Genomic DNA, 27984 nt, shown 5'->3' on the forward strand with positions numbered 1-27984 from the left:
GTGATTTATTTCGTTTTACATCGATAATCTTTGGTCGACGTTCATTGGACAAATTGACGTGGAGGGGGCGGGGTCTGCGGCAAGCATCGAGCTGCGTGCGGCGCTCTAGGAGAGCAGCAGAGAGAGACCGCACACATCCATCCATCCACCCTACCTAACAGCGTTTATCGGTAAGAGCCGTTTTAATAACATACAACTGGTTCAGTCACTAAACCTGCACTAATTTATCAGAATGACACGATAGGATAGCAAACCTTTACTGCTCAGATTTTGCGAGAAAAAAAAAAAAAAAAAGAATCGCTAATTTCTTAATTTTTCCATAGAATTTTTTTTTTTGAAGGTGTTAATGCGTTAGTGTAATTTTGTGGTAGCCTTATTAGTCTAAAGGGATTATGATTCTTTTATCAACATGTGTAGGCTTTTAATAAGGGGACGGATGGAGACGCACACTGGAGCCAAACATTTTTCCAAGCCTATTGATAAAGCTGTATACCCGTGTGTCCACCAACCAAAGCTATTTATTTTTTTTGTCGGTGGTCTATAATTGCATTGCTTGTTTTTTTCAGTGAAAACAAGCTCAGGCGTTGCAGTGTAGTTCGACTTGTCCTTGAAATACAGGCAAAGGCGCAGTGAGTGAATGTGTGTGAATTAATGAGGCAGATTGTAGTAGCCTGGTCATACCCTATCCCCACCCCATATACAAACACATACACATAGCACTTGTTATTCCTTAATGCAGGTCTGTGTGTGTGTGTGTGTGTGTGTGTGTGTGTGTGTGGTGGTAAAAATGATGTAGTGATGTAGATGATGTAGTAACAGAACAGGTTGAAGATTCAGCTGGTTGAGAAATCTGAGCGATAGAGAAACAAAATACCTATCTTGTAATCCAAAACTAAAGAACGATGATGTATTTATATGTAAAAATGACATTGCACCTCAATTTCACAGTGATAGCCTACCATGTGAGGGGAAGAAAACATGATCAATAATAAACAATTCAGTGTTGCTCCTTCCAATGTCTCATTCTCTCAATCCACATAGATCTCTCTCTCTCTCTCTCTCTCTCTCTCTCTCTCTCTCTCTCTCTCTCTCTCTCTCTCTCTCTCTCTCTCTCTCTCTCTCTCTCTCTCTCTCTCTGTATCTAAAATAATCCTAAATCCTCATTTATGCCCATAGTTCTATCAGCTCCATTTTCAGAAAAAAGCATCCCTTTCAGTCATAATCTATTAATCCCTGCATCTAAATCACTGGTTAATCTCTGCTGATGCTGTTTCGTCCCTATGCCCTCCTGTGGTGTGTGTCTGTGTGTGTGTGTGTGTGTGTGTGTGTGTGTGTGTGTGTGTGTGTGTGTGTGTGCGTGTGTGCGTGCATGTGTGTTTCCTGCCTATTCCCAACAAGTGCTGCATGAGGGAAAGGGAGAAGCAACTAACTGGGTCTGAACACTCTGCACACAGTGTGTGCACATGTGGTTACTGAATTTTTGAATTATATATACAATAGAGAAAGGTGGGTAAACTACATTTCAGCAGTTTTCCCTTCTGCATTTGTTCCGCTTTTTCCTTCACTTTCTAAACTAACTCACACATTGAGTCACACCACCTGCACATACACACTCAGGCAGCAGGTTTGTCTCCGGTACATTCTGCTGCAGCAAAGACACAAGGGATTAGTTTATACCAGGCCAGATAGGAGGATGAGAGCGGAGAGAAATTCAGGGAGAAAGAGGTCAGGAGTTATATCAGGGAGTTACAGGGAGGAAATCAAAAGAATGGAATTTAATTGTTTATTGAAATGATTTATCCAAACTGTGACTGGTTAATACCGTTTCTAAATATCCATGTTGGAAAACCACATTGTATATAAACTTTAAAAATAAACCTCTAAAATATAAAGAACATTATCTGATAAATTCAAGATACTGAGTTACCTTTTAAAATTTGAAAAATATTAATTTTGAAACAATACATGATGGATAATTAATTTCTCTACAAATCTCTATGCAAGATTGTACAAATTTAAGGGAAATGCACTGCCATTTCACAACAGCCTTTTCAACCTTTTACAATCCGTCCAGCTCAAATCAACTCTCTGGCTCACAAGCACACAGACATGCATTCACACGTGCAACCTGGAATCGATTTGGTGATTGATTGGTGGCACTGAGGAGTGAGCCGAGTATAAAACAGGGACGATGAGAGACAGTAAAATGGTTGAAGTGATTTGGTAAATACCCATATTTTCCCCTCGCTCAAACTCTATCAAATACCAAATCAATTTGAATTATTCTCCTAATTGTCTCACTTGTCACCATCATTGTCGCCCTCATTATCTTCTCAATTTTTAACACCTGTTCGCTAGCTAACCCTCCACCCCCTGAAGCAAGCAAACAATCACAGTTTAGTTTGTGAGCGATTCAGACACCCTTATTATCACTCTGCCGTCTTTCTGCTCTCCATCTCAGCCTCTTCACCTGGCTATCACTTCTTATTCAGCATCATCCGCCATGTCTCCCTTTCTTACCTCTGTTATCCCCCGCCCCCCTCCAAAAAAAACACATACACCAACGCACACGTTTCCCCCTCAGGACTAGTTGACAGTGACCTTTCCTGTGCTCTAGTGTCTCCCTGGTCTTTAGTCCATTTGAAAAAGACTCCAGTCTTTTCATTTTTACCACTGACCCCAAATAGAGGCCGATCCAATTACAGCTCAAAACTCCTAACTGCACTCCCACAGCACCGTAACTGCTAGTGTGTGTGTGTGTGTGTGTGTGTGTGTGTGTGTGTGTGTGTGTGTGTGTGTGTGTGTGTGTGTGTGTGTGTGTGTGTGTGTGTGTGTGTGTGTGTGTGTGTGTGTGTTTGATATAGAGAAAGAAAAGAGACTGAGTGTGTCTTGGCAGAGGGGGTGAGGGGGGGGGGGGGGGGGGGTGGGGGGATGGGGGCAGTCAACCATCTTGCCAGGCTATGCAGGGGGCTGTTAGATATCATTGGCTCCAAGTCAAAGCTGGTATCTGCGGGGAAGCTGCCTCTATTCAGCTTTACTTTTCAGTGCACTTCCTGTCTTTGTCTATCTGTCTTTATTTGCATCTTTTTCTCTTTTGCAAATGTCCTACACACACTTCTTCCTCATTTTTTATTGTTTTCTGTCTCTGCTCATCTTTTTTCTTCTCTCTCTCTCAGTCCATCAAACTGTCTTTATGCCTCTTTATCGCTTTCTCTCTCTGTGTCTCTCTCTCTGTCTCTGTCTCTCTCTCCCGTTGGGTGTCTCTGTTAGCAGGGATTAATGAAGGGTTTTTAACCTCTGTTTGCCATCTGTGGAGTGTACAGTGAGTATCCTGGGACTTCAGGCAGGTTCCATAGCACATTATATCATTTTCTAACAAGGGGCTGTATGAGCTGGTACTGACCTGAGGATGGGCTGTAATTTTGTCTGCTACTGGAATGGATATAAACTGTAGGGGTAGGATTTGTTTGTTTAATGGGTTGTTTCTCTAAGTTCAATAGGTGCAAATGAACTATTGCTACACCCACAGCAAGCACCAGAAACCCCATGTACCATGCCATTGTTGTGGGTGTGTTTTGAAAGCCAGACAGACAGAAGGGTACTCTGTCTCTACACTATAATTGATACTGTTATAAAAGTACTGAATAGAGTGCTGCCTTCTCAATTACAGAATTAATAATATTCTATAACACATTTCACACTTGTTATAATTTCCTATGCATGAGGACATTGAATTCATTGAATTGGCCACTTAAAGCTATAGTACATAGTTTATGAGGAATTCTAAGTAATGACAACAACACTGTTGGTGCGTCCACATGATACAAGCCTTCCGTGACCGCGCACCACCCACCCCTCCTTCACACAGTTGCTAGTAGCCAAGGAGGACATGGAGGTTTAAAAAAACATGATGGACTCTTCAGAAGAGGTAATTATCTTCACTCAAGTTTCTGTGCGGGAAAGTCACCGGACGCCACAATCTTCTGAACATAGCCATACTGAGAAACACAGAGAGAGTTTTGTGGAGCTGATAGTCTTAATTAGCATGGTAGCAACTCATTTGGCAATGACTTGAATGTAATGGAAGTTCATCAATATCAAAAAGTTACACACTTAAGCTTTAACAAATGATATCCTGAAGTCGCTGAAGGGACAATTTATAAGATACTCAGTGTTTCCCCTCAGATTTTACTGTCCAGTGGGATAAGATAAGATGGACTTTATTGATCCCACACTGGGGAAATTCCCTTGTCACAACAGCTCAAAAACATTCAAACACAACAGAATAAGATAAAATATACATTAAATAGAAATAGAATATAATTGTTTTATAAAAAGTAATATAAGAAATAGAAAAATAAGAATTAGAGTAACACTAATAATATGTACACTATAAAACATCTCTGTTATATACAGACAGGTAAAATAAAGATATATATATATATAGCTGAGATAATGTGCAGATGAATAAGAAATGGCATATTGCACAGTAAGAGGTGAATAAATAAATATGCATTGTGCAGAATATTGTCAAGTGATGGATCTGTACTGTCTGGAACCTGCTTGTATCTTAATTGAGCACCAGCAGCACCAACACTAAACTGCTCACAGCTGCTTTTGCACAGAAGACATTCTGACGTGTCACAGTAGGAAAAGCCCAAGTGTAAATAAGAAAAAAGAAAAAAGAAAAATCAATCCTTGTTAATGTAACACCGCAAAACAAAGCTTCACTTTTTACTGTGACACTGAAAAATTAGAAGATTTAGTTTTAAATGATGAACCTGCACTGTGTAATATATTGTAACCTCTACAAAATGATGTTGAAGTGGCAGTTAACCTACCCTAAAAGGGCACAGTGGTGGATTGTTTCTTCAGAACCATTAATAACTATTAGTTACTTATAAATAGATGAAAAACATAAATTGTGATCATTCGTTTGGTTTTTGAGAGTCTACGGTAACAAAATTGTACGCTGTAATGGACTGTCTCATTCATCACGACGACACAATAGGGTTATCCAGACACGTAGATCACATCAGTGTGTACCTGAGCAATGAAGATGACTGGGGTGTGAATAGTTGGGCTCAAGCACTAACAAAATTGTAATACAGTTAACTACTAAACAAAACTGTTGCGCTGACTCTACCAAAATTTGCTTCTAGATGAGATTCAGCACCAGACACTCAGCCATTTAGCTTCTCTTGCTTGGTTGCTACAGTAGGTGCAAATAAGCAGCGAGAGCCCCGAACGGACAACTTGATTGATGAGTTGTATCCACTTTATTGGGCACACTAATGGAAGTCCCCAGCCGCCACAAGAGTTTAGTGCTTCCTTTCTGCTAGACTGCAATGGAGTTAAAGGCTATACCCAGTGGTGGGCTTTATTGCAGCCTCGCTGTGTAAATCTTCTGCTCCACATCCGCGAGTGAGCATTAGGTCAGAGACGGGTGTCTAAATAAACTGGGAAAAAGTGAGACACTCAGAGAAATGAGTGATTTGAGATTAATGATGTAGGTTTAATCATTTTTAGTGTTCATGAGTCTTGCATTTCACTCAGTTCAAAACCAGAATACTGTAGAAAGCAGCCGCTATGGCGCCTCCCAGAAAAACTTGAAACTCATGAATGATAATCAGACTCCATTATCTCTGTACTGCAAAGCCCTTTATAAGTTATACATCTTTATGGTGAAATCATGCCATTTTTAACAGAGCATCCGTCGCAGAAATTCAAGGTTTTTCAGGGCCAGAGGTAATCACAGACATTATTCTCTGCAGTTTATTCCCAGAAGGATAGGCCTTCATGAAATGGGATGTTGTTTTCACAGAATTCGTCAAAGCGCCTATGAGCTTTGGCAGTTTGGAAGTGTGCTTAGAGCCTAAGCGAGCCAGTGTGCTGTGATTTCAGCCGGAACAAGGGGTGGGTTAAACAGGGAGATACTGTTGGGGGGACTTCATTGTGATCACGGGAGCTTGCCTTGTTTTTGCAAAATTATTGAGTGCAGTGTGTCTGTGTGTGTCTGTGTGTCAGACAGTGTCAGAGAGTGCACTGAGTGACAGAACTGGAGCTGGTGTGAAGAGTTCTTGCCGAGGGTGGTTAGACAGAAAATGCTGAGTAGTGTGTGAAAAAAAGGAAAGAGAGTTTATCTCTGCCTGTATGGAAGGAGGAAGATATCTATAAAGAGTAAAAATTCTCTCTGTTAGCTTGGCAAAACGTCGATCACTTGCAGTAGCCTTGGTAACCTTGGTCTGCGGAAATATGTACCTCAAATGGTGTGTGTGTGTGTGTGTGTGTGTGTGTGTGAATGAGGATGTCCATGTTTAATAAATTCCCCTGGCCTGCGAAGCATGTCGTCTCAAGGTGTTGGGTTTAAATGGCAGTAAGGATTAACGTACGTGCTGTGGATTTGGGTGACGTCACATTTTAATTGTGGAAATGTCAACTGCCGATCTATTCTGTCTGAGAATTAGGATTGCACAGAGAGATTAGATGCTGCTTTTAAAGGCCAGTGAGTTTAATTGCACGGGCATTAATCAAATTGTCAGGATTAAACTCTTGCAACTTAAACCATGAGAGATTTTCTAACATATTGTGTTCTTTTAGTCACAAGAGAACATTTTATAGCTGGGTGTTGGGTTTCCCCGCTTACGTGGGAGGCATGCTGGGAACCCCACCTGAGTAGATTGGAGACAAAATTGGTCTCATAGTCATCAATGGCTAAACTGGCAAAGTGTGGGATCCTCTTGCAGACAATGTGCCCCAACTCAAAAGGTCAGAATGGTGTCACCATTACAAGTAATAGCCAGCCACCCATGGCGTTATTATCCACTCACACATGCACACTCGCTCGCAGACACACACAGGTGCACACACAATGATGCTCCACACTACTTTCCCTGGCTTAACTGCATGGCTGGGTCTTTCCTTACAGAAAGCAGCGCTGTCTGTCTCAGAAAGGTTCAGCTCCCACAGCTCAGAAGGTCAGGAACATTACCTCCATTTACATCTCTGCCTGCCGCCCCCTCCTTTCCCTTAGCCTTTCTCTGGATCCCTCTCATTCTCTCTTCAGTGTCTGACGCACGACATGTGAGAGCCGTTAAATGCACGTGACTTAACAGTTTATCAACTGCAGTACACCAGGTTTGTGCCTTTGGGTGTCATTTGGTTTTTCATTTAAAATTTAAAGTTGTGCATCATTATTTAACAAGGCTGTTTCCAAGGCTTTAACCATAACTTCTGTGTCTGCCTGATGTATATGATCAGATTAATTATGTTACAGTATTTCTATCAAAGGACTTAATTCAATTTGTCCAACTCTAATTCTCTTTTTGGACACAATAAATGGACGCATTGAACAATGAGCTGGTGTCATTCTGTATTTTTGTTACGGCCAAGAAATCCAATGAAAAGAACCAAAACCAATAATGCGTCAGTCCATCTCTCATTACTTTCTGACTTTCTGAGCAATTTTGTCTCAAGCTCTGAGCCCCAAGCCCATTTCATCCAACTGAAGCTGTACAATTGTAAGAACAGCTCACAAATATATTGTCACTGTCGGGTGAAAACAGTATGTCGAAAAATAAAAAAGGTTAATTTAAAAATACAGTATTTGATTGAGCTATTTACCTAAGACAAAGTCAGACAAAATTGCCTCGTCACTGTTTCAATATTTGTTAAACCCACAGACAAACTCCACAAGTTGTTCACATATTTGGGTACATGAACAACAAAAGGTTGTGTGACTCCATTCCATGTGAAGAAACTCTTTAAACTGAAATGGAATTCCATTTGCTGACTCAAGCAAATGCAAATCCAGCATTTTTGATCAGTATCATGCTCATCAAAAGCAGTTTGTCAGAAAACTTATAGATGGAGAACAAACAAGATGAGATGTTGACTGTTTGATTAGGACATGAAGTGAAAGTGGCGTATGGCGATGTGTGTTTTGCAAGAGTGTGAGGAATAAAACATAAAATCTGATGAACTAGATGCAGTTCATTGTAAAATATAGACAGGGCTGGCCGGAACCGCTTTCAGGATAAGGCTTTAAGATCTTAATCTTTAAAGACGACTCACAAATATATAGTTTCATTTTTTTTAAAGGATAATTAATTTCATAAAGTTTTAGCAAACATTAATTAATTAATTAATTAATTATAGATAAAAACAAATTAGTTGTTGGGAGCTATTTTCAGCCGCAGATTGGCTGCTCTAGTGAGTATTTACAACAGGAGGGTGATGTATGTGGGATTGATTCAGAGGAAACTGCTGTGTCCATGTTCATGGAAACATGGCAACAAGTCACCCAGTGTAACAGCTTGGCTCTTTGATGTACTTTTTAATAGTTTTTGGAAAGCAATGGAGGTCTATGGCACACAGAGGAATAATCTTTGGCTACATAGACACAGATGATCAATTCATTGTTGGTTTTGGTCTTTTCATGGAACTAGTTGACAATAAGAAAAAAATCTAAAATATCACCAGACTAATTCTTTAATGGATTTGACATGAATGCGTCCCCCAAGTTGGACTGGCTTTATTTTGGAGGGAACATTGTTTGTCACATGCCACAGCACAGAAGAGGAAAGGACCGTACACAACAGGATGGCGCGCTAATTCTCTGGCTGCTGCTCATTGTTGTGGTTGTTGACACTCAGGTACATTGTGACCACAGTCACCTTGCGTCCCACACATACAGTAGCAGCCAGCAGATTCCAGCCTTGCTTGGGACTGCCAATTGAATCCTTTATACAAACGGTGTAATGACAACAGCACAGCAGAGAGACAAACAACAAAACAAATGTCCATGTGTTATTTCACACTTCATTGCTGCCTCTTGATATATTTCTCTACTCTCTATCGCTCTCTCTCTCTCTCTCTACATGCAATATATAATTGACTTTGTCTTTTTTTTGTTTGGGCAGCAGAAAACAATGTTGCCTGGCAACAACAGCACCAGAGAGATGGCGCAGTGTGTGTACATTGCTTGTCATTTTAAAAGGTATAAAGGGAGGGTTAAAGGGACGGAAAAGGTAGAAAAGTAGAGCGATGTGAGAGAGGTTGGTGAAGATAGATAATATATGGACCAGAGGGAGATGAAAAAGAAGGCGTGATGGCATGGAAAGATGAGTGGAAGGATGAGGGGGGGGTGGGGTGGGGGGTGGGGTGGGGGGTCCGCTTCCTAATCTGCCAGTACCTACAGACAGACAGAAACTCATCCATTCACATTTAAAGGCTCAAACACACACACACACACACACACACACTGTTGTGGAAGTTTCTTTTGCAGCAGGAGTGAATTTTAGAGAGTTAAAGAGTGAAACAAAATAAAGACAATTGCAAACTAAACCAAGTTAGGTTTTTGTATTTTATTAAAAATATATTTGCAAATATAGGAAGAACATAAATTTCACAAAAAGACAGCAGCCCAGTGTGGAAAAGTTTCTTCAATGAGTGAACAGGAACACTGAGCTTAAATACATCTTCAGAGTGACAGCACACACGCACTTGGCTTAACATGATTCTGCATTTCTCACAGGCAATCTGATACACATGAAGACAATCTTATAAACACGGAGACATCTCGGAGCCGTTTTGCCTCCTCCTCCCTGCGCAACTTTCACCCCCCGGTTACATCTCGACTGGCACGGGAAAACTGAATGTATCAGGAGAGATAGTTTTAGGGTGACCATGTAACCCCTATTTGTTCAGACAAACAGTGCTCACGTTATGTTCCAGACTTTGTGATTCTCACTTAGTTAGAATCAGAATCTACATGTGGGAATGACATAAACTCCATTTCAGCATTGTGAGAGAAAGCTAATAGAATAGAAATAAGACAAACATATAAAGAATCATGCTTAAATGTAAATTTGCCATTACAACACACACACACACACACACACACACAAACACACACACACACAGAACGAAGCAGATTTTGAAGGAAAGAAGATGATTTTACTCAAGATGATAAGAATGGCTATATAAAATATGTATGAGCTCATTTAGCAGATGTGCTCTGAACAGTAATACTGACTGCAGTCAGCAGTGCAGTCATAGTTACCACATATTCTTATTGTTTATATACTATGCCTCTCGTTCTCTCTCCATCTCCTTCTGTCTGTTATTACTGTAACTGTGCACAACTCGTTTAAACTCTTCATGTTTGTGTTTTCTTCCTTCCACCATTTTAAGCAGTTTCCAGTATTTAACAGTGTCTTTATGAGAAACCGAGTCCTCTTTGCATTTATAGGTCCACCTCTGCTAACAAGGGGAGTTGTTACAGGCTGTTTTTTTATGAATGCATTTCTCTTTTGTTTTCACAATTTAATTGTTTGACTGACAGATGATTCCTGTCTCTGTCCTCTGCTCTCTTTTCATCATCCCACATCCCGGCTCTCTCTACTTTCATCTCTGTCTCTCTCCCTTCCAAAATCCTCTTGTCCTTTATTTCTTTTTCTCCTTTACGCAATAATCTCTACCTTTATCTATCTCTCTCCTTCTTCCTCCTTTCTGCAATCCTCCTCTGTCTTCTTTTGGCTCTGTACCTCCCCAAATAATTCTCTCTTTTTCCTCTTGTCTTCCCTCCAACATCATCTCCTTTTTTTTTGGCTGTGCATCCCCCATCCATCTCTCCAATCACTCATTTCCTGTTCCTTAACCCCCCCCCCCTCCTTTCCTCCCTCTTTGCCTCATTTACTCATCCTCTCTTTTTTCCCTTCTTCTCTATCTCCTTTTCTCCCCTGTCTATCTCTCCCTCTCCCCATCATCACATTATATTTCTCATGTTTTGCTTTCCATCCATTTTTCTACTCCACACATCCCTTTTCACTCTAGCTATCTGTGGTCTGCGCTGCGATGTTGATTCTGGACGTTTTCTCACCGCTCCTCCTCCTCTCCATCCTGTTGCCGCGCTACGGTTGCCGGGTGGCGGAGATTCCAGAGGACACTACAGCAGAGTTCTCGGTCAGACTGTACCATCGGCTGCAGGCGGCGGGGGATCAGGATAACATCATTTTCTCCCCGCTGAGCGTGGCTGTGGCCCTGGGCATGGTGCAGCTGGGAGCAAGAGGGGCTTCACTGGAGGAGATACGACAGGCTGTAGGATTCAGCCACCTGCTGCCAGGTGAGAGACACATTCAGGAGCACAGATTCACCAGCATCAGGGTCAGCAGTGGGCAAAGGAACACTAGTTGGATCCAAATTATGAAAGTGGAAAGTCTTTGGAAATGCATGTTTGATAGTACATATTTGATTAAAGGCACTCCACTGATTTTCAGTTTATTTGTCAGAATTACTCAGGTGGGCGAGGGGGTGTCTAATGAAAAGTGCTATCCAGTTGCTTTATGGGTAATGTAGGATCCAGCTTTTTTTTTTTTTTTTTTTCTTAGTTTGACTCACAGTCGGGATTAAAGGTCATAATATCTCCCCCCAAATATTAAAATCACCAGAGTACCCCCTTAATATAACATAATTATATGAATTTATCTTAACCACACGCCTCATGCAACATACACACATAATTATATGAATTTATCTTAACCACACGCCTCATGCAACATACACACAAACGTGCATGTGCTGTATGTGAATGCCCCTACACCTTCAGTAATAGACACTGTTACATCCCAGCCCCAGTTCAATGGCTTCAAAGTAGCTGATAGAGGTCAATGGCAAACAGCAATGACAGACAGGCGTTTTAGATGGTTTCCTTTATTACTTTAGTATGACCCCATATTTATTCAATACAGTATTTATTTCCATATTCCTGTTTAGGAATGTAAACGCTCAAGCAGTCAAAGGCCAGTGATCATTTAATTTTAAAAGGTATAGTAATTTTTTTTTTTTGTTTCATTGTTACCAAGGTAAATATATTGGTATGTTACCAAGGTAAATAGATTTGTCATTTTAATGAATATGAGTTCCATTCACCCTGAAAACAGAAAGCTAAATGACAAGAGAAAGGTACTTTGCAACATGTGAATAAATACAAAAATGACATATAAAATTTCCATTGTGACCGAAGTATGGCAAGTTTAAATGGTTCTATTGTACACAATCTGTGCCTATTTGTGAATGTGAGCAGCACGTGATAAAAAAAAAAGTTGCGAATATTTGTGAATGATACAGTTCCGTTCATTTATTTGTATTTTATATGCATAACATTTTAATTTTCTATTGCATTACCATTGTTTAACAAAATCACCATATGGATCTTTTTCCAAAGCACTGTACTCTGTATACACATCTACAGTATGAATGTGTGTGTCTCCCTCTGTTCTCCAGGCGTGGAGTTCTCTTTGCTCCAGAACCTGACAGCGGCGTTGTCGGACGATGACACCCACTATGTTATCCGATTTGCCAACAGCCTCTTCCTGCAGGAAGGCGTCACCTTTAACCCTGAGTTTCTGCATCTGATGAGGAAGTACTTCCGGGCTGACGTGGAAACAGTAGACTTCAGCGAATCAGCAGCCGTGGCCGAGCAGATCAACGGCTGGGTGGAAAATCATACTGAGAGTGAGTTGGAGACGGAGGGATGAAGAAAGGGAAAGATACAGATGAAGGGAGCAAAAGAAAAGGAGGGCGATATGAATACATAATTACATCTACAATCCCAGCATACTGGAAAGTGACATAGAGTTACATCATTGTTTGTTTGATCACATCATCTTGTACAAAAACAAAATTTAGTAAAAACATTTCCAACCCTCAGTTGCACAAATCTCTATCCTTATCCTTGTGTATGACTTCAAAAGCTGCATTACAGCAGGCGTTGTCCTTAGGCCAACGTAAATTAACATAGATCCTAACAAACTGTACAAATCACTTCCCCCAGGTAAGATCCGTGAGCTGCTATCAGCCGAGGACTTTAGCAGCGTGACCCGCCTGACCCTTGTGAACGCTGTCTACTTTAGAGGCTCCTGGAAAAACCAGTTCAGGCCAGAAAACACCAGAACCTTCTCCTTCAGCAGAGACGACGGCTCTGAAGTCCAGACACTCATGATGTACCAGCAGGGAGACTTCTACTATGGTATGGATGAGCTGTGTGTGTGTGTGTGTGTGTGTGTGTGTGTGTGTGTGTGTGTGTGTGTGTGTGTGTGTGTGTGTGTGTGTGTGTGTGTGTGTGCGCGTGCACAGTTCTGTACACTTCTGGCTCTTTTTCTGGAGCCCTTCAATTTCAGCTCATATTTCCCGAGGTTATTTAAAATGTTAATCTTACATCTGAAATATTCATTTTTGCAGTGTTATTCCCAGGAAAGGCTTTTCTTCTCAGTAAGCTCTGCTGTTAAAATCTTCTTCACTCCTCTGGTACGTCTGTTGGATTTAGTAGTTGTTTTTTTAAGGCTATGTTAACGTCATACCATAGTGTTAAGTCATGTAGTACTATTAGGCTATTTTACTCTGACAGAAGTTTGGATAAACAACGCTGTCTTTTCAGACCCCCCCAATGCTAGGGGCATTATAAATGTTTATTAAAATGCTGTTTTTCATTTGAGTAATTATAAAGTAGTAAAGTCACTGTGAATTTCCAGATCTTTCTGAAAAGACCTTTCGCTTCTCTCCAATTTAATATTTCGTCATTAAAGTTTTACAAACAGCATGTATGCTGCAACACGCATTTTTAGTTTCAATGAAAGAAAAAAATCCTTTCAAGAGGACAAACAACTGAAACAAGGCTGCAACTAACTGAATAATTGTTTAGGCTATAAAAAAGCAGAAAATCCTCATATTTTAAAAGCTGGAATATTTGCATATGTTGGCCTAAAACCTTATTTAAATGATTAATTGGCTATCTAAAGTGTTGTCGATTAATTTTTATGTAGTTTTTTCCCTGCTTTTTAATACTGGTAAATGTGAAGTATAATCTGGCTGCTTTGAGTTGGGAGCACTACTATATGTGTCAGATATCGGTGTATGTGGTGTTTTGCCAGCACTGTGAGGTTTAAGACTGTGTGTACCAAAGTCCTGCAGGTTGGCTAATGCTGTTACATATCAATTATTTCAGTCGGCCTTTTCTGCATCTATGATGGTTACATCAGATTCTTACTGCACTGCTACTAAAGTCGCGTTTGAGATATTTTGGTGCAGTCTGTATGTGTGTAGTGAGATTACACACTTGCATACACCTACGTTTGTGTGTGTGTGAGTGTGTGGATGTGTAGTGTGTGGATGTGTGTGCTGCAGAACAGGGACAGGTCCTTTGGGGAGAAATCTGTGTTTGCATTCTCCTTAAGAAGCACAATCATGTTGGTTAAGTAAAATGTTTTGGGAAGCCACACCCTGCTCTCTGCTGCAACGTTGCCTCACTCTGCATTAGCAGCCGCTACGCAGAATGCCAAATGTCTTTTTATTGTAATTTTCCCTTTTAAGCGGCTTCAAAAGAAAAAAAGCATGTGCCAAGATTGGGATAAAGTCTGGCAGTGTTAATTGCTCTATAATCTCACACTACAAATACTTAAGTAAGTCAGATAATCTTATATTTAGATGTAAAATCTAGTTGGACTTGTTTTGAGTATAAAAGGATTATCTCATACAGACTCTCACTTGATTCAAGTAAATGTTTGTTGGCTGATTAAAATTTGTATCTGTGGGTTTTGTTTTAATTAGATACAAGGGACAAGTCTGATCCACCTCAAGACTATGAAGATAACACTTTCTTAGCCTCTGTAGCATATCTGTGAGAAGATATCCGCTCTTACAGATGTCCTTGTGTGTAATCACATGCATTTTTCCCTAGATCCCAGATTGGTGTACTGGGTTTCATTTCCTGCCTGAAGGCAGTCGAGTGTCTGTTTGTGTAAAAAGGCATTGCGCTAAAATTTGACAAACATGCATCTTTTTCTGCTGAACTACAAACAGTATGAATGTAATCAATTGTCCAAACTGAAGCCTTTAAAGTGAAGCGTCACTGGTTTTTAATGTATTTAGTGCATCAGGGAAATGACCACACACTGTGATCAATACAGTCGATCAATGTGCTTTAACATCTGTCTGTGCTCCTCCTCAGCGAAGTTCACGAACCCATTACAGGATGCACCAATACATGTGTGTATGCATGGCTGCACATATCTTTCAATGCCTGCAATTGCGTATGTTTTCTCCCCACCAGGCGAGTTCAGCGATGGCTCACAGGAAGCTGGCGGTGTGTACCAGGTGTTGGAGATGCCCTATGAGGGCGAGGACATGTCCATGTTGATCGTTCTGCCGAGGCAGGAGGTGCCACTGGCTACCCTGGAGCCCATCATCAAAGCACCACTGCTGGAGGAGTGGGCTAATAATGTCAAACGGCAGAAGGTGGAAGTCTACCTACCTAGGTGAGAAATGACACACACACACACACACACACACACACACACACACACAAACACTCACATGCTGCTATACAATAGCTTCTGTTTTTGACACTATTGTGCTTTGGAAGTTTTGTGTACCCAATGTACCTCAACATGCCTTGGTTAGTTGTGCAGTGATTACCTACATTACAATGACATGTTGTTGTTGTTGTTGTTGTTGTGGTTGATACTTCAATTTCCCAGAATCCAAAGCCCATGGAGAATGTCCCTGCAGTACTTGCTGTTTTCGGTTTAGTCAGTGGAAAGAGCCATAACAACAGTGATTCATTTTTTCGATCATTAAATTGCATCCTCCATCAGTAGAAAACATTTGTAATGTTAATGTAAAATGGCAGTTCTTGAAACAGATTTCTCATTTTAAGGGTACCACAAATATTTAAGATAAGTGTCAGGCTATTAATCTCACATCCACCTGCACTGCAAATACTCAAAGCATGTTATTCACATTTGGCTAGCTACTATATATGTAGGAATGGTAAAATGTAAATTACCACGACAGTGATGGACCCTGAAAATTCTCACTGCGTTGTTTAGGTTCAAAGTGGAGCAGAAGATCGACCTGAGGAGCACTCTGCAGGAGCTAGGAATAAAGAACATCTTCACCAACGATGCTGATCTCTCAGCCATGACAGGTAACACTCAGCTGTATGGAAAACCACACACAGGGCAAAACACTATGAGACGCATAGATTATTATATAAAACACATAGTTGTAGACACAAATGGTAAGATAAATAAACCCCCAGAAGGGTTCAGCATGAGAAGTTGATTCAATATGTCTGCTTCTTGACTGCAGTGAAGTTGCCTCCGGTATTTTCTCAGGTAACCAAGGTAACTGAGTGGGCAAGTCAGAGCTGTCACATCATTTGGTAAAAATAGATCCAGAGAGAGACAGATATATAGATATACATAGAGGCAGAGAAATAGGGAGATTTAAATATGTATATAAGCAAAGGTAAAAACGATAAAGGTAAGTGAAGATAAAATATAAGTAGCTTCACATTCTCTAGCCTTATAGAGAACAACTGGATCGAACAAAAATACATCTATATAAACATAAACAATTAAAAGATCCCTAAACACTCATAATGCTTTATGCTGAACAGCTTGTTCTTAGGGCAGCGCTACTGTAGTATTATATTGTGAAACACAATCTGCAGGCTGTACTGGACTTCAGTACATCTTGAACTAGCTCACCATGTATTTAGAGGACATGGTCTATTCTGGCAGGTAAGTACTGTAGATAAGATGTTGTCTCCTCTCCCTGCGTGATACATTTAACGTGAAAATGAGACCTGTGCTTGCCTGGATGGGTGTATACTTCCCCACCTAAGAGAGGTTGTTCTGTGTTAAACTGACTCACCCAGCCACTGTTTCAGTTCGCACATCCGGAGACGTGCCTGCTTACTTCGGTGACCACGCCGTCTTGAGCGACCTCCGCTCCGGGTCTGCCTTTCAGCGTCCTTCGTCGGCGTCGGGACTCTGCGGGCCCCCTCTCTGTGTTGTAGTTCAGGTTTTAAAAGGGGTATTTACAAAAAGTTGTGTTGTGGAAAACAAGAAAATGTCTCTTCAACAGTCTTTTCAATTAGAATCACTCTTCCAAAATGTTTGTCTCCAGCGTGTGTGGCCTGTAGCATACGTCTGCTTGAAGCTCTCCGGCTCTGCTTCCTGAATCAATTGCTCAATCTATCTCCACACACAGGCAATGGCTGGGTTAAATCAGATAACAACACCACACTGCCTTATGTGACGTGTCAGTCCGGCCCTGTCCATCAGCTGACCACGCCCACTTCTCTAAAGACACTAGACTGATATCATAACAATATTGATTTGACTAATATGTGGGTATATTCTGTAACAGCATATGTACCATGAGGTTTACAGGTGTGCTGATGCACAAACAAAGAGAGTGTCATTCTATAATTGGACTCAACATCACACCCTCGTCACATCTCACACTGACTGATCAGTAGTCTAAAGACAAAGTGATGCTTTTGTGTATGTGACAGATGGTAAGGACCTATACATTGGGAAGGCAGTGCAGAAGGCTTACCTGGAAGTGACTGAAGAGGGGGCAGAAGGAGCCGTTGGGTCAGGTAGACTTCAACTTTTATCCTTAATCAGAATCTCCCTGATCATTAACATTACCACATACATAACACTTTCATGGGTCATTACATCAACTTCAGGTTCATTAGACGCTGCCCACCTCTGTCAGGAAATAACTGTGATGGTTTCTCTCTCTCTCTCTCTCTCTCTCTCTCTCTCTCTCTCTCTCTCTCTCTCTCTCTCTCTCTCTCTCTCTCTCAGGAATGATTGCCCTGACCAGGACTCTGGTGCTGTACCCACAGGTCATGGCTGATCACCCATTCTTCTTTGTCATTAGAAACCGGAGGACAGGTGTGTGTGTGTGTGTGTGTGTGTGTGTGTGTGTGTGTGTGTGTGTGTGTGTGTGTGTGTGTGTGTGTGTGTGTGGTTGTATGTGTGTATGTGTGGTTGTATGTGTGTGTAATTGTGCCTCTGATATTCTGTACATGTGTGTTTTGACCTGACTTTCCATCTGTTCCTTTCTTCCCCAGGGTCCATCCTCTTCATGGGCAGGGTCATGACCCCTGAAGTTATCGAGCCCAACGACCATGACTTTGACTCCATGTAACCACGGTGTGAGGTCCCTCAATCTCAGCCTATCGGATCCTGACGTCATAAACACTACCTATCCTCTATTGCCATCTTCAGCTGTTTTATACTCTTTAAAGAAATATATACAAAATGAATATTATACCATATATTATATATTGAAATATGACATACAACATATAGCGTGACTGTGTTTTGATACTGGAAGCTTTAATCTCTTGGATACAGACATGCAGAAAGAGGAAGTTGTACATATTCTCTGGTAAAGGACAGTTTGTAAATGAGAAAGGAAAACACATGATATGTAATCCACGCACAACCCCTTTAAGTTCAGCAGCTTCGTCCTCACTTGTGCCCACACACACGATGCACAAAAATAGTTTTCTCTCTACTTCTAAAAGAAATATCTACTCTTTCTTACTACAATTACAGTGTGTGCACACTATACAGTTCACACTTTAATTATATCTCTGTGCATTTGACACTGTGTTCTATATATACAAATATATACCCTGTATTTATTGCAGAATAAATGTGCAAACATTTTGTCCCTATACAATGAATCTTAGTAATACATCTGTTCCAGACAGTATTCTAGTCATTTTTTTTACACTGCAGGCACCTGGCTAAACTGCTGATAAACTAATATGCCTTATCAAATCTGAGTGGTTGATTAAGCCCAGGCTGGGCATCTCACAGGTGAGCAGAGGGGACTGCATAACTAAGGTGGGTTGCTATATATCTCATGCAGGCGCACTGAAAAAATCTGCTGCACCGTTTTGGATGTACATACAGGGAGAAACAGTAACACCAGCTGTATTCAGTCTTTTACTCAATAAATACATGAATGTGTTCCCATTAATGTGTCCTTCTCTGTGCATGGATGTTGTTTTTATGTGGTTAAAGGCATTTTTGAATGTAAGCTGTATTTTCAAGGACAGTACAGATCATATGGGCCATCCACAGCATTTACTGTAGCGTGGCATTAATCTGAATGCTAACAGCTAATACATCTTTCAGGTTCTTTAAATGAAAGATTTGGTGGGATTGGAAAGCGTGCAGTGCTTCAGGAGTTTGTGAAACCTGTTTAGAAAAAAGTCTATTACATATTCGGTGACTGAATATATAATGGACTTTATATATATTCCTAAATATATATTTATATATATTATATATTCTTTATATAGGGCAGAAGTTGGCTGTTCAACCGTAACTCAGCTTCCCAGGGCAGCCGATGTCCTGCCAAAGTATCTTGGAGTAGTTTCATGCCTGTGGCATCACCTTGCTACCACACACACACGCAAGGAAACTGATCATATCGCTAGGGCAGGCCAAGGATATACTGTGACCAAGGAAGAATGAGACCTGCATGTTGATTCGGATAAATGCCACTTCATAAGGAAGACTGTATATAACAAAATAAGAGTCAATATGTTCATAATAGTCTACAGCAAGTCTTTTTATTAACGAAATAAAATTATCAAATAATTACTGCCTGTGCTATCAGAATCACATTTTCATAACTGTAGTAGCAGTGACACTGTTCCTTATGTATGTATACGTGTATGTATATCAAGCAAATACACAACATTAAAAAGTAATCTCATGAAGGAAACAATTGTCACACCAAAATTATTAACTAAACCCTTCACATCCAACCTCATCACAACCAACAAATTGCTGTCTGCATGGCACTGGCACAGCGATAGTAATATATTAGGGAAAAACCTTGATAATTACATCCCCAACAGATGTTCCCTGCCATTATATGAGTGTCTGTGCTGTGTGACAACAACAAAAAACACAAGAAAAACACAAAAAGATGCTTTGATGTGACAGCCCCCATTCCTACTGTGTCTTCAGTCGATGTTTTTGGAACACCAATTATCTATGATATGTCACACAAAATGAAACGGATCGTAAAAGAATAAAGCAAGTGAAATCCTTTAAATGATGTGTAGCAAAAGCAGATACACTAAAGTTTACTACTACTACTACAAATTATAACTCAGCCTTCAAATAACCAGCAAAGGCAAAAGCTCTGCTCAACACGAGTTAGTACAATGTCAGAAGGAATCATTTCCATAGTCCCCTGCAGAACCAGGGGTTTAATTTACCTCTATGAAATATATATAATAGCTTTTTCATCTATTCAGTGCGCACAGTGTGTTTCAGTGCTGCAATATCTTAAACACAACAAGCTGCATTGTTGGGGATAGACAGCCCATGAGTGTGGGAAGTTATGATCTAAATTACTTTCACCAGCTGGCATGAAGGCTGTGCCTTATGTCTTCATTGTGTGCCACTGAAAATCTAAATCAAACTTATCCGTCCTCCTCCCCATGACAATATCCAAAAAGTCCCAAGGGGGCTTTAGTATAAACCTACCATATAGTGCATAAAGTAGTTATTTTGGTAAATAAATTTTACCTCTGTGCTTTTAGCCTACTTAAATACAATTTGAGTTCAGGACTTACGTGTGGAGTATAGTTTTAATTGTGGTTATTACTTGATAAGGATTTGCATATTTTCCGACCACCGATCTCCTAATTTCCACGAGTTCTCTAAAAGTCAGTGTAGCTTGCCATGGCCACCAGGAGGCTGAAGTCTTCTGTCAATTTGTCATTCACAGTAAATGTTATGTAAGTTATATCATATTTTTGATTTTTCAACTTTTGATGAAGTTTTTTGATTTTTTTTCTCCATTAAAACTGAACTTTACTGCACTGCACTAATGCTCATTTAATAACTTTTATTTTCATACCTAAATTAGTCTTTTGCAAAATATAATGGAATAAATTTCCAACAAGATGAACAAAGGTAATTACAAAAAAAGAGGCCAAAACTAAAAACAGGAGAGGATGGGAAAAGGAGGTTAGAAAGAAAATGACAACTGTAGCCTAAACACGACTGATCAACTGATGTAAATAACAGCATATCGTATTTTAGTGTGTGCCACTTCGTCCGATTTGATTAACTCCAAAGATGGGCCAACATAAACAAAAACAAAAAAAACTTTGACAAAAAAAATCACTCTTTCTGTGCTAACTCGAAGCAAGGTTTCCCCTCTGGTCTCTTTTGTTGAAGGTAGCCTAATTGAGCTGTCACAGATCATTTAAAAGAAGAACTATTATATGTTCACTATAGTCTACAGAGGCTGAGTTGTGCACGTGCCTCGCGACAGTTTCCTGTCTTGAGTGATACACCTGAACACTGTTGCCAGGCAACCGGCAGCTCAGCGATTGGTCAGTGTCTCACCTGCAGCTGCGGGCCCACATCGGTGTTAGAACACACAGGACGGTCAACCTTCTCCCGGTGAATACTAGCTAACTACCCGCGGGCTCCATGGGTAACGGCTACAGCTTTCTAGGGCTACACCGAGCCGTTCACAATGTGTTACTAAAGAAGGCCGGGAGAATTCATCACGAGACGATTGGGACATGTCAGAAAGGTAAGAAACAGACAGTGATATCGCGTTGTTTGCCAGTTTAGCTAATCATTATCATGCCGGTTTTTACTTTAACATTCCTGCCTTTAAGTTACACCCTCCAAAAATGTAAGGTTTTGAATCATATTTCAAATTAGGCTACGTGATTATTCATGCCATGTAGCGGCATATCTTTACTAGGCCTACTGTGCAGTTACTGTACAAGCAGTAGCCTATCGATTATAGAGCACCAGTGTCCAGCTATCGCCCGCATACAGCGACTATTAGAAGATAATGGCACCTGCTCAGGTGTCCCCTGCTGCCATGGCAACGGGTCCTAATTTGCATTGTCAGGCCCGGTTCACCGTAACTCTAACCACTCGGCCGGTGGTCAGGGTGTCAGCACGCACCAGGGCTTACATTACAAAAAGACAGCCGCCCAAAGATGTGATGTGGTGGATGACCCCATCTTTCTTTTCTTTCTATTCAAGTAATAAATAATAATAATAATAATAATAATAATAATAATAATAATAATAAAGGCCTAAATGTTGCTGCTATTATCACACAATCATGTTCATCTCTCTCTCTCTCTCTCTCTCTCTCTCTCTCTCTCTCTCTCCCTCCCAGTTCTTCAGGTGTGAACACTCTCAGTGGCAGTTTTCCCAAATCCCACTCATCCCAGTACTCTGACCTCGGGATTACACGCACACCTCTCTCTGTAGACCAGAGTCCTGATTCTGGACTTGTATGTACACCTGTGAGTGACACACACACACACACACACACACACACACACACAATGAGGTGGTAATCGTCTATTGCGGCTGCTGTAAGGCATTTGTGCGCTTTACTGTAGCTTTGCCTCTTCCATCTTCTTACCTCTCCTGTGTCCTCCCCCTTTTCTCTTCAACCTTTCATCTACCAACCCTTCCATTTCAGCCTTCCTCCTTCTCCTCTTTCTCCCTCTTTGAACTGAATCTTATATATTCTCAGTCTGTTTTCCACCCTCTCTGTTTTATCCTTAGGCTACTGGCCTCTCGCCTAGATTGCTATGCAGAATGATTTTTCACCCTCTTGCCCATTTGAATGAAGACAGATGAAAAAAGCTTCTTACCTCATCCTACCTATGTTCCATGCTGAGTTCCTTACCTGTGGTAAAACATAATTATTGTACTCATGACTCTGCAAAGTGTATTGGTTAAAATCCTAAAGCAAAATGGCATTTCAGAATTGTATTGCAAAGTAGAAAATGGATGAAAATGGTACAGATTTGGGATTGTCTTGCTCATAATGTCTGCTTCTGTTTTAGAACTGAACCTGTGCATCTAGTTGTCAGGTGTTAAATAAATTATAAAGAATTGCGATGGTTTACAAATTCAATGTTATTTATAGTATCAAATCATAACAAGAGTTATCTCAAGACACTTTATAGAGTAGGTCTAGACCACACTGTATAATTTATAAAGACCCAACAATTCCAGTAATTCCAAGGTTTTTATATTATATATAAAATGATATATTATTTTATGTACATTTTATATAAATTTTTCATTAATTATATTTATATACATTATATACATAATGTATATTATATACATTATTATTATATACATTTTTCATTAATATTTTTAGACTGTTTTTATTTTTATGGTGCTTTTTATACAGTATCATCAACATTTTCAATTCCAGTTGTAATTATTTGGAGGATTTCATCTGTATATTTGACTGTGATGTGACTAACCACCTTTCCAAATTATGGATTGGAGAGGGTGCATCAGTCTGTCAAGTTTGTGTTTTATTCTATGCTTTTCAAAAGTGAGCCACTGACCATGGGCTGTTTTGTGAGTGTCCAGTCACTGAGGAGTTGTGGTTAATGAGGAGCGGTGGTAAAGTGGAGCTGGGTCATTCCTCTGTCTAGAGTAACAGAGGAAGGTGTAAAGTTACACAGACAAAGTAAGGTTGAACAAGATGAGTGTAAGGGGGTTGAAAAGGTCATGTCGGGAGAAGAGTTTAGTCCAGTACTTCATCCCACTGGAGTGAAAAGGACAGTGAACGTGCATGTTACATTAGCAATTTTCTTAATAAGCTATAATGCCTCTAAAATGTTCATTTTGAGGTTAGAATTGCTGGGGAAAAAAAGAAAATATATAAATGTTCAACATGACAACCACCAAATAGATTTTCTCATATTGAGTAGTAATATTAAAGTGCCTGGTTGATCTGCTATTTGATCGATGTGTGATACCTGAAATACTGCAGTTGGCAGAAAGATCTGTATTAGCAAAGATGTACCGATGTATAAAGTTGAGAGATAAGAGATGAAATGAAGGTGACAAAGGGGGAGGCTGGTTGAACATTATGGTTCTTGTCAATAGCAAGTCTGAAGGAGTTTGAGTCATAATTGAACACTTTCATCTTGTTAACATGTATCGCAGTAATGCTTACATTAATGGTCTTAAAAATGACTCATTGAATTTGACTACATGCTAACTGCACGCTGTGGGAATACAGTTTCTATTGCACTAATGGGAAGCTGCGGTAGATTAAGCTTCAGTGTGTGTCCTGTTCTCCAAATCACTGTTGTCTTCAGCATTGTACTGAATATCATAGGTCTCTTCATATGTGTTGTGCATGATATTTTAGCCTGTAATGATTCATTTTTAATGAAAATGGGCAGATTGATGCCTCTCACCCTGTCACAGATTTATTTAAGGAGGCACCACAATTGTAGATTAACGGAAGTTGTCGCTGATTGGCCCAGTGAGTGTTCACACCGTTTATCCTGCTCTCTTCTTCCTTTTCTGTCAGCTTCCTTCAAGTCGGTTCCGGTTTGTGTCGTGGCATCACCTGGAGCAGTGTGATGTCACGGGTGACCAGCTGACCTGCCCCAGGGTCAGAGAAGGTCTGGATCGCTCTGAGAAAATCACCACTGTGACCTATGCACTTTGATATTCAAAAATATACACGGATTAAATGAAACAGAAGTAAAAAGAAATGTGATATAAGGACTTTCTGTGATATTAAAGAAGGGAGTACAGTTTTCGTAGTTGAGAGTAGATAGTATGAGAAAATTCAATTCATAATTTTTGTGGGAGTTGTCACGACCTGGCTCAAAGGTATGACAAAAAAGGGGGAGACACACATGTATTTCCAATCAAATCAAATTTATTTAAATAACCAAGATAAACGTGAATTCAGTAAATCTGTAATGTGTGTAATGTATGGGTGTCTGTAAATGTATCAAAGCTACAACGCAAAATAACTAAACCCAAAATCCAAACAAACCAAACAGCATGGAGGAGGGAGAGACCATGACTACTCAGGCACTCCTATTTATAGACAGGTGAGCAATCAATTGCTCCAGGTGTCACTCATCAGTCCTCATTAGCCAATGCCCAACTCCCAGCCACCAAACAGCCTCCAAAGGAACTTAGGCCTAGGAGCCGTCACAGAGTAAAAGAGAAACAGGGGCTCTTACAACCAGCCATTGGAAAGTGGGATTTAGGGTTATGCTGCAGTGACCTGCATTACTTAAAGATGACTGTCAAATGAACTTCTACACAGACCCCTACCTAAATTTAAATTGAACACTCCAAAAAAGCAATTCATGCTGTAGTATATTTTCCATTTTGTGTTGCTTTCATTTCATGTAAGTTTAATTGAATTTAGCAGATACATACTGTGACAAATAATCCAAATTGATAACCGTTAAAGCTGCAATCAGGATTAGGGATCATTTTTTCACTTAATGGATGATAATTATTTTTTTTTGACAATGTCATCATGAAAGGGCCATCAGAAGAGCTGTTTCAAAGAGAGAGGAATGACATCTGTTTGGAGAGAGGGAGGAGAAGGAGAGAGGAGGAAGGACAAAGATGGGAGGATAGACTGCAAGAGAATTGGGAAAATTGTCTGGTAAGTTAGCAAGCATTTTGTGTGTGTGTGTGTGTGTGTGTGTGTGTGTGTGTGTGTGTGTGTGTGTGTGTGTGTGTGTGTGTGTAATATATGCAGTACAGGAGAAGACTAGAGACTTAGGGAGAAAGTAAAAAGGAGAGCTAGAGGGACACTGTAATTAGCCTCGTGAGACTGTCTTGATCCCGCAAGCTCCAGTTTTCTACCCGTAGATTATTCTGGCATCTTGAGATAGAGAAAATCTGGAGCCGTTTGCCAAACGACCGACCAATCAGTGTTGGTTTTGAGGCGGGTTTAGGTGTGACACAACGAGAAGCGACTGTTAGTCTAAACAACGTGGCAGCTTCCATGGATGAGATGAGCGTATCTATCGCGCAAGTTTTATCCAAATTAGAAAGTATTCCTTTATTGAAAGAAAAAAACGGCACTGGAGGCTTTTCTCTGAGGAAAATATGTTTTTGCTCTTCTCGGCAAGAGTTTGATCCGATTGGTTGAGTTGGCCCATCTATCACCAACATAGGTGGTGATAGACAGATGGTTTATCCAATTAGCTAACCAGTATTTTCGCCCCTTCCCAAAAGTTCTCAAATGGAAAGTTCACAAATGGATATTGTCGAGCAAATGCGAAGCAATCCATCTGGTGGAGTCAGGTTACACTGTAATGGTTCAGAAACACAATCAACGTTTACCCAAAAGCAAGCCACAAAGAGGAAGAATAGTGAGGTCCAAAAACAGGTAATCAGTAAAAACAGGCAAACTAAGATGCTGTGTATCAGGCAAATGGTCAGGCAGCCACAATGGGCTGGAAAACTAGGGCAAATGCAAACTAAATGGGCCGGTGTATATACGGCTAGGCTAATTAGGGAAATGGGAAGCAGATGGGTACGTGGGAGGTGATGGTCAGGTGATGGAAATGGCAGGAAAGTGGTAACTGCAGGACAAGAGGGAGTGGCTGGATCTGGAATGACAGGGAGAGTTATACTCCGTATATGGCAGAGTAAACAGAGGAAGCAACAGAATGAATGGAAGGAGAATGGACAGAGAGATAAAGACCTTCATGATTTCTCTTCTCAGGAGTTAAATCTGTCCTACCAAGACTTGGGGGACCCCTTCCAGCAAGAGAATTTCCTTCGGATCCTCCGCCGGTTATTCCGTGTGGAGAAACTACAACTAGTTGACAATTCCCTCACCAACCTGAGTTCTGTACGTCTGCCAAGGTATGAACCACGCTACCCAGACTGCACCACAACTCCCTCACCTGAGAACAATCTACAGTTGAGAGCTTTTGAGCAACTATCTTGTTAAACACCTCTATATCACTGCTGTGGTCGGATGTGTTCCTACTGACAAGGCTGCTTATCTAATAGTACGTTTAAGATTTTTTTGGGGGGGGCATTTTAGGCCTTTAATTGACAAGACAGCTGAAGACATGAAAGGGGAGAGAGAGGGGGGAATGACATGCAGCAAAGGGCCGCAGGTCAGAGTTGAACCTGGGCCCCCTGCGTCGAGGAGTAAACCTCTATATATGGGTGCCCTCTCTACCAACTGAGCTATCTGGGCACCCTGGTAGTACGTTTGTGTTGTCCTGAGGTTCTTCTATTTCTTTGCCACATGGCCTAATTATGTTTTCTTTTGCAATTTTATAGTCTTTACTGACTCATGTAAACATGGGGATTGTCAAACTCTTAAGGCTGATACACTATGGCTCATATTCAGTTAAGGTATTACATCTGTTTCCTCATGTGGTGTTTCTTTAATTGTTGACCACTGTGGTATGGCTGTCTGTTCAGAAAGCAGTACCATAACCATAATCCTACAGTATTTTATTCATTTTGATATGCTACTGAAAATATAATTTTTTCTTCCTTTAATGCCTCCTTCATCCAAAATAATGTCATTTTAAATATCAATAAGCACTAAAATAAAGCAAAGCCCTGTTTGTGCTTCCTTTGGGCAGGTGCAAAATGCTAAACCTGCACCGTAACCACCTGGTGTGTCTACGTCAGCTGCCAAAGCTCCCAGCTGTGGAGCACCTTTGTCTGTCTGAGAACGCCATTGGCTCCCTGGGGGGACTGGGAGCTCTAGGGAACAGCCCCCTTCGCTCCCTCATCCTAACCCGCAACCCAGTGACCTTCACTCAGGACTACCGAGCACGGTGAGGAGACAAAGTTGGTTAAGAGAGAGAGTGAATCAAAGCAAGGGACAGCGACCGTAAAAGGAGAAGAGAAAGTGTTTGTAAAACGGTTCATGTCCTTTTTTTGATTCTGTTTTTGTCTCTGTGCAGTGTTTTCCTCTGTTTGCCAAAGCTGGAGATCCTGGATGGAATCCCCAAGTTGCCAGAAGACTCTCTGCCCACCAGACTACAGTTCTCCCAAACTACCAGGATGTGTAACATCTTATGACAATTCTCTCAATGCGTGGATGTGTATGGAATCAGTTCTCCCAATCCTACAACACTTGACACAGTGACAAGGATTCAGCAGAGCACTCTTCAGCAAACGTCGAAGTTGCACTAATGGTTTCATAGAGCTGTTCAATTTATTTACACAAATCGTGTCCTGACAGGTGCCGAAAAACGCTGACAATGACTGCCGTCACAGTAAATGTAATGTAATGTGCTCCAAGGCCATGCAAATTATTTTTTTATATCCA

The 27984-nt window shown here is 40.7% G+C and overlaps 2 protein-coding genes across 3 annotated transcripts; both read left to right on the forward strand.

Annotated features, from left to right (window-relative positions):
• Positions 1–97: 97 nt before the first annotated feature.
• serpini1 (serpin peptidase inhibitor, clade I (neuroserpin), member 1) lies at positions 98–18808 on the forward strand. The gene is made up of 9 exons (XM_028573799.1): positions 98–170; positions 10837–11125; positions 12286–12516; positions 12836–13030; positions 15110–15314; positions 15888–15985; positions 17363–17449; positions 17664–17753; positions 17933–18808. The coding sequence occupies exons 2-9, from the start codon at positions 10858–10860 to the stop codon at positions 18007–18009; spliced, it is 1251 nt and encodes a 416-aa protein (XP_028429600.1). The 5' UTR covers positions 98–170; positions 10837–10857; the 3' UTR covers positions 18010–18808.
• Positions 18809–21238: 2430 nt separating this feature from the next.
• Positions 21239–27980, forward strand: LOC114553070 (leucine-rich repeat-containing protein 9). 2 transcript variants are annotated; one of them, XR_003692235.1, is made up of 7 exons: positions 21239–21441; positions 22048–22177; positions 24229–25069; positions 25211–25335; positions 26407–26549; positions 27290–27487; positions 27617–27980. XR_003692235.1 is itself a non-coding variant. In XM_028574166.1 (3 exons), exons 2-3 carry the CDS (start codon positions 27297–27299, stop codon positions 27732–27734), a joined length of 309 nt encoding a protein of 102 aa, XP_028429967.1. In that variant the 5' UTR covers positions 26659–26698; positions 27290–27296; the 3' UTR covers positions 27735–27980. The 2 variants fall into 2 exon arrangements, 1 of the variants encoding a protein (XP_028429967.1); XM_028574166.1 differs by lacking the exons at positions 21239–21441; positions 22048–22177; positions 24229–25069; positions 25211–25335; positions 26407–26549 and adding an exon at positions 26659–26698.
• The last annotated feature ends 4 nt before the right edge of the window (positions 27981–27984 follow it).

The sequence above is a fragment of the Perca flavescens genome, chromosome 3 (assembly GCF_004354835.1).
Source record: "Perca flavescens isolate YP-PL-M2 chromosome 3, PFLA_1.0, whole genome shotgun sequence".
Taxonomy (NCBI): domain Eukaryota; kingdom Metazoa; phylum Chordata; class Actinopteri; order Perciformes; family Percidae; genus Perca; species Perca flavescens.

Coding starts and splice junctions, on each gene's coding strand:
- serpini1 (XM_028573799.1), top strand. CDS start 10,858: ATGTTGATTCTGGACGTTTTCTCACCGCTCCTCCTCCTCTCCATCCTG. Junction 11,126..12,285: donor ATTCAGCCACCTGCTGCCAG/GTGAGAGACACA, acceptor TCTGTTCTCCAG/GCGTGGAGTTCTCTTTGCTC. Junction 15,315..15,887: donor GTGGAAGTCTACCTACCTAG/GTGAGAAATGAC, acceptor TGCGTTGTTTAG/GTTCAAAGTGGAGCAGAAGA.
- LOC114553070 (XM_028574166.1), top strand. CDS start 27,297: ATGCTAAACCTGCACCGTAACCACCTGGTGTGTCTACGTCAGCTGCCA. Junction 27,488..27,616: donor ACTCAGGACTACCGAGCACG/GTGAGGAGACAA, acceptor GTCTCTGTGCAG/TGTTTTCCTCTGTTTGCCAA.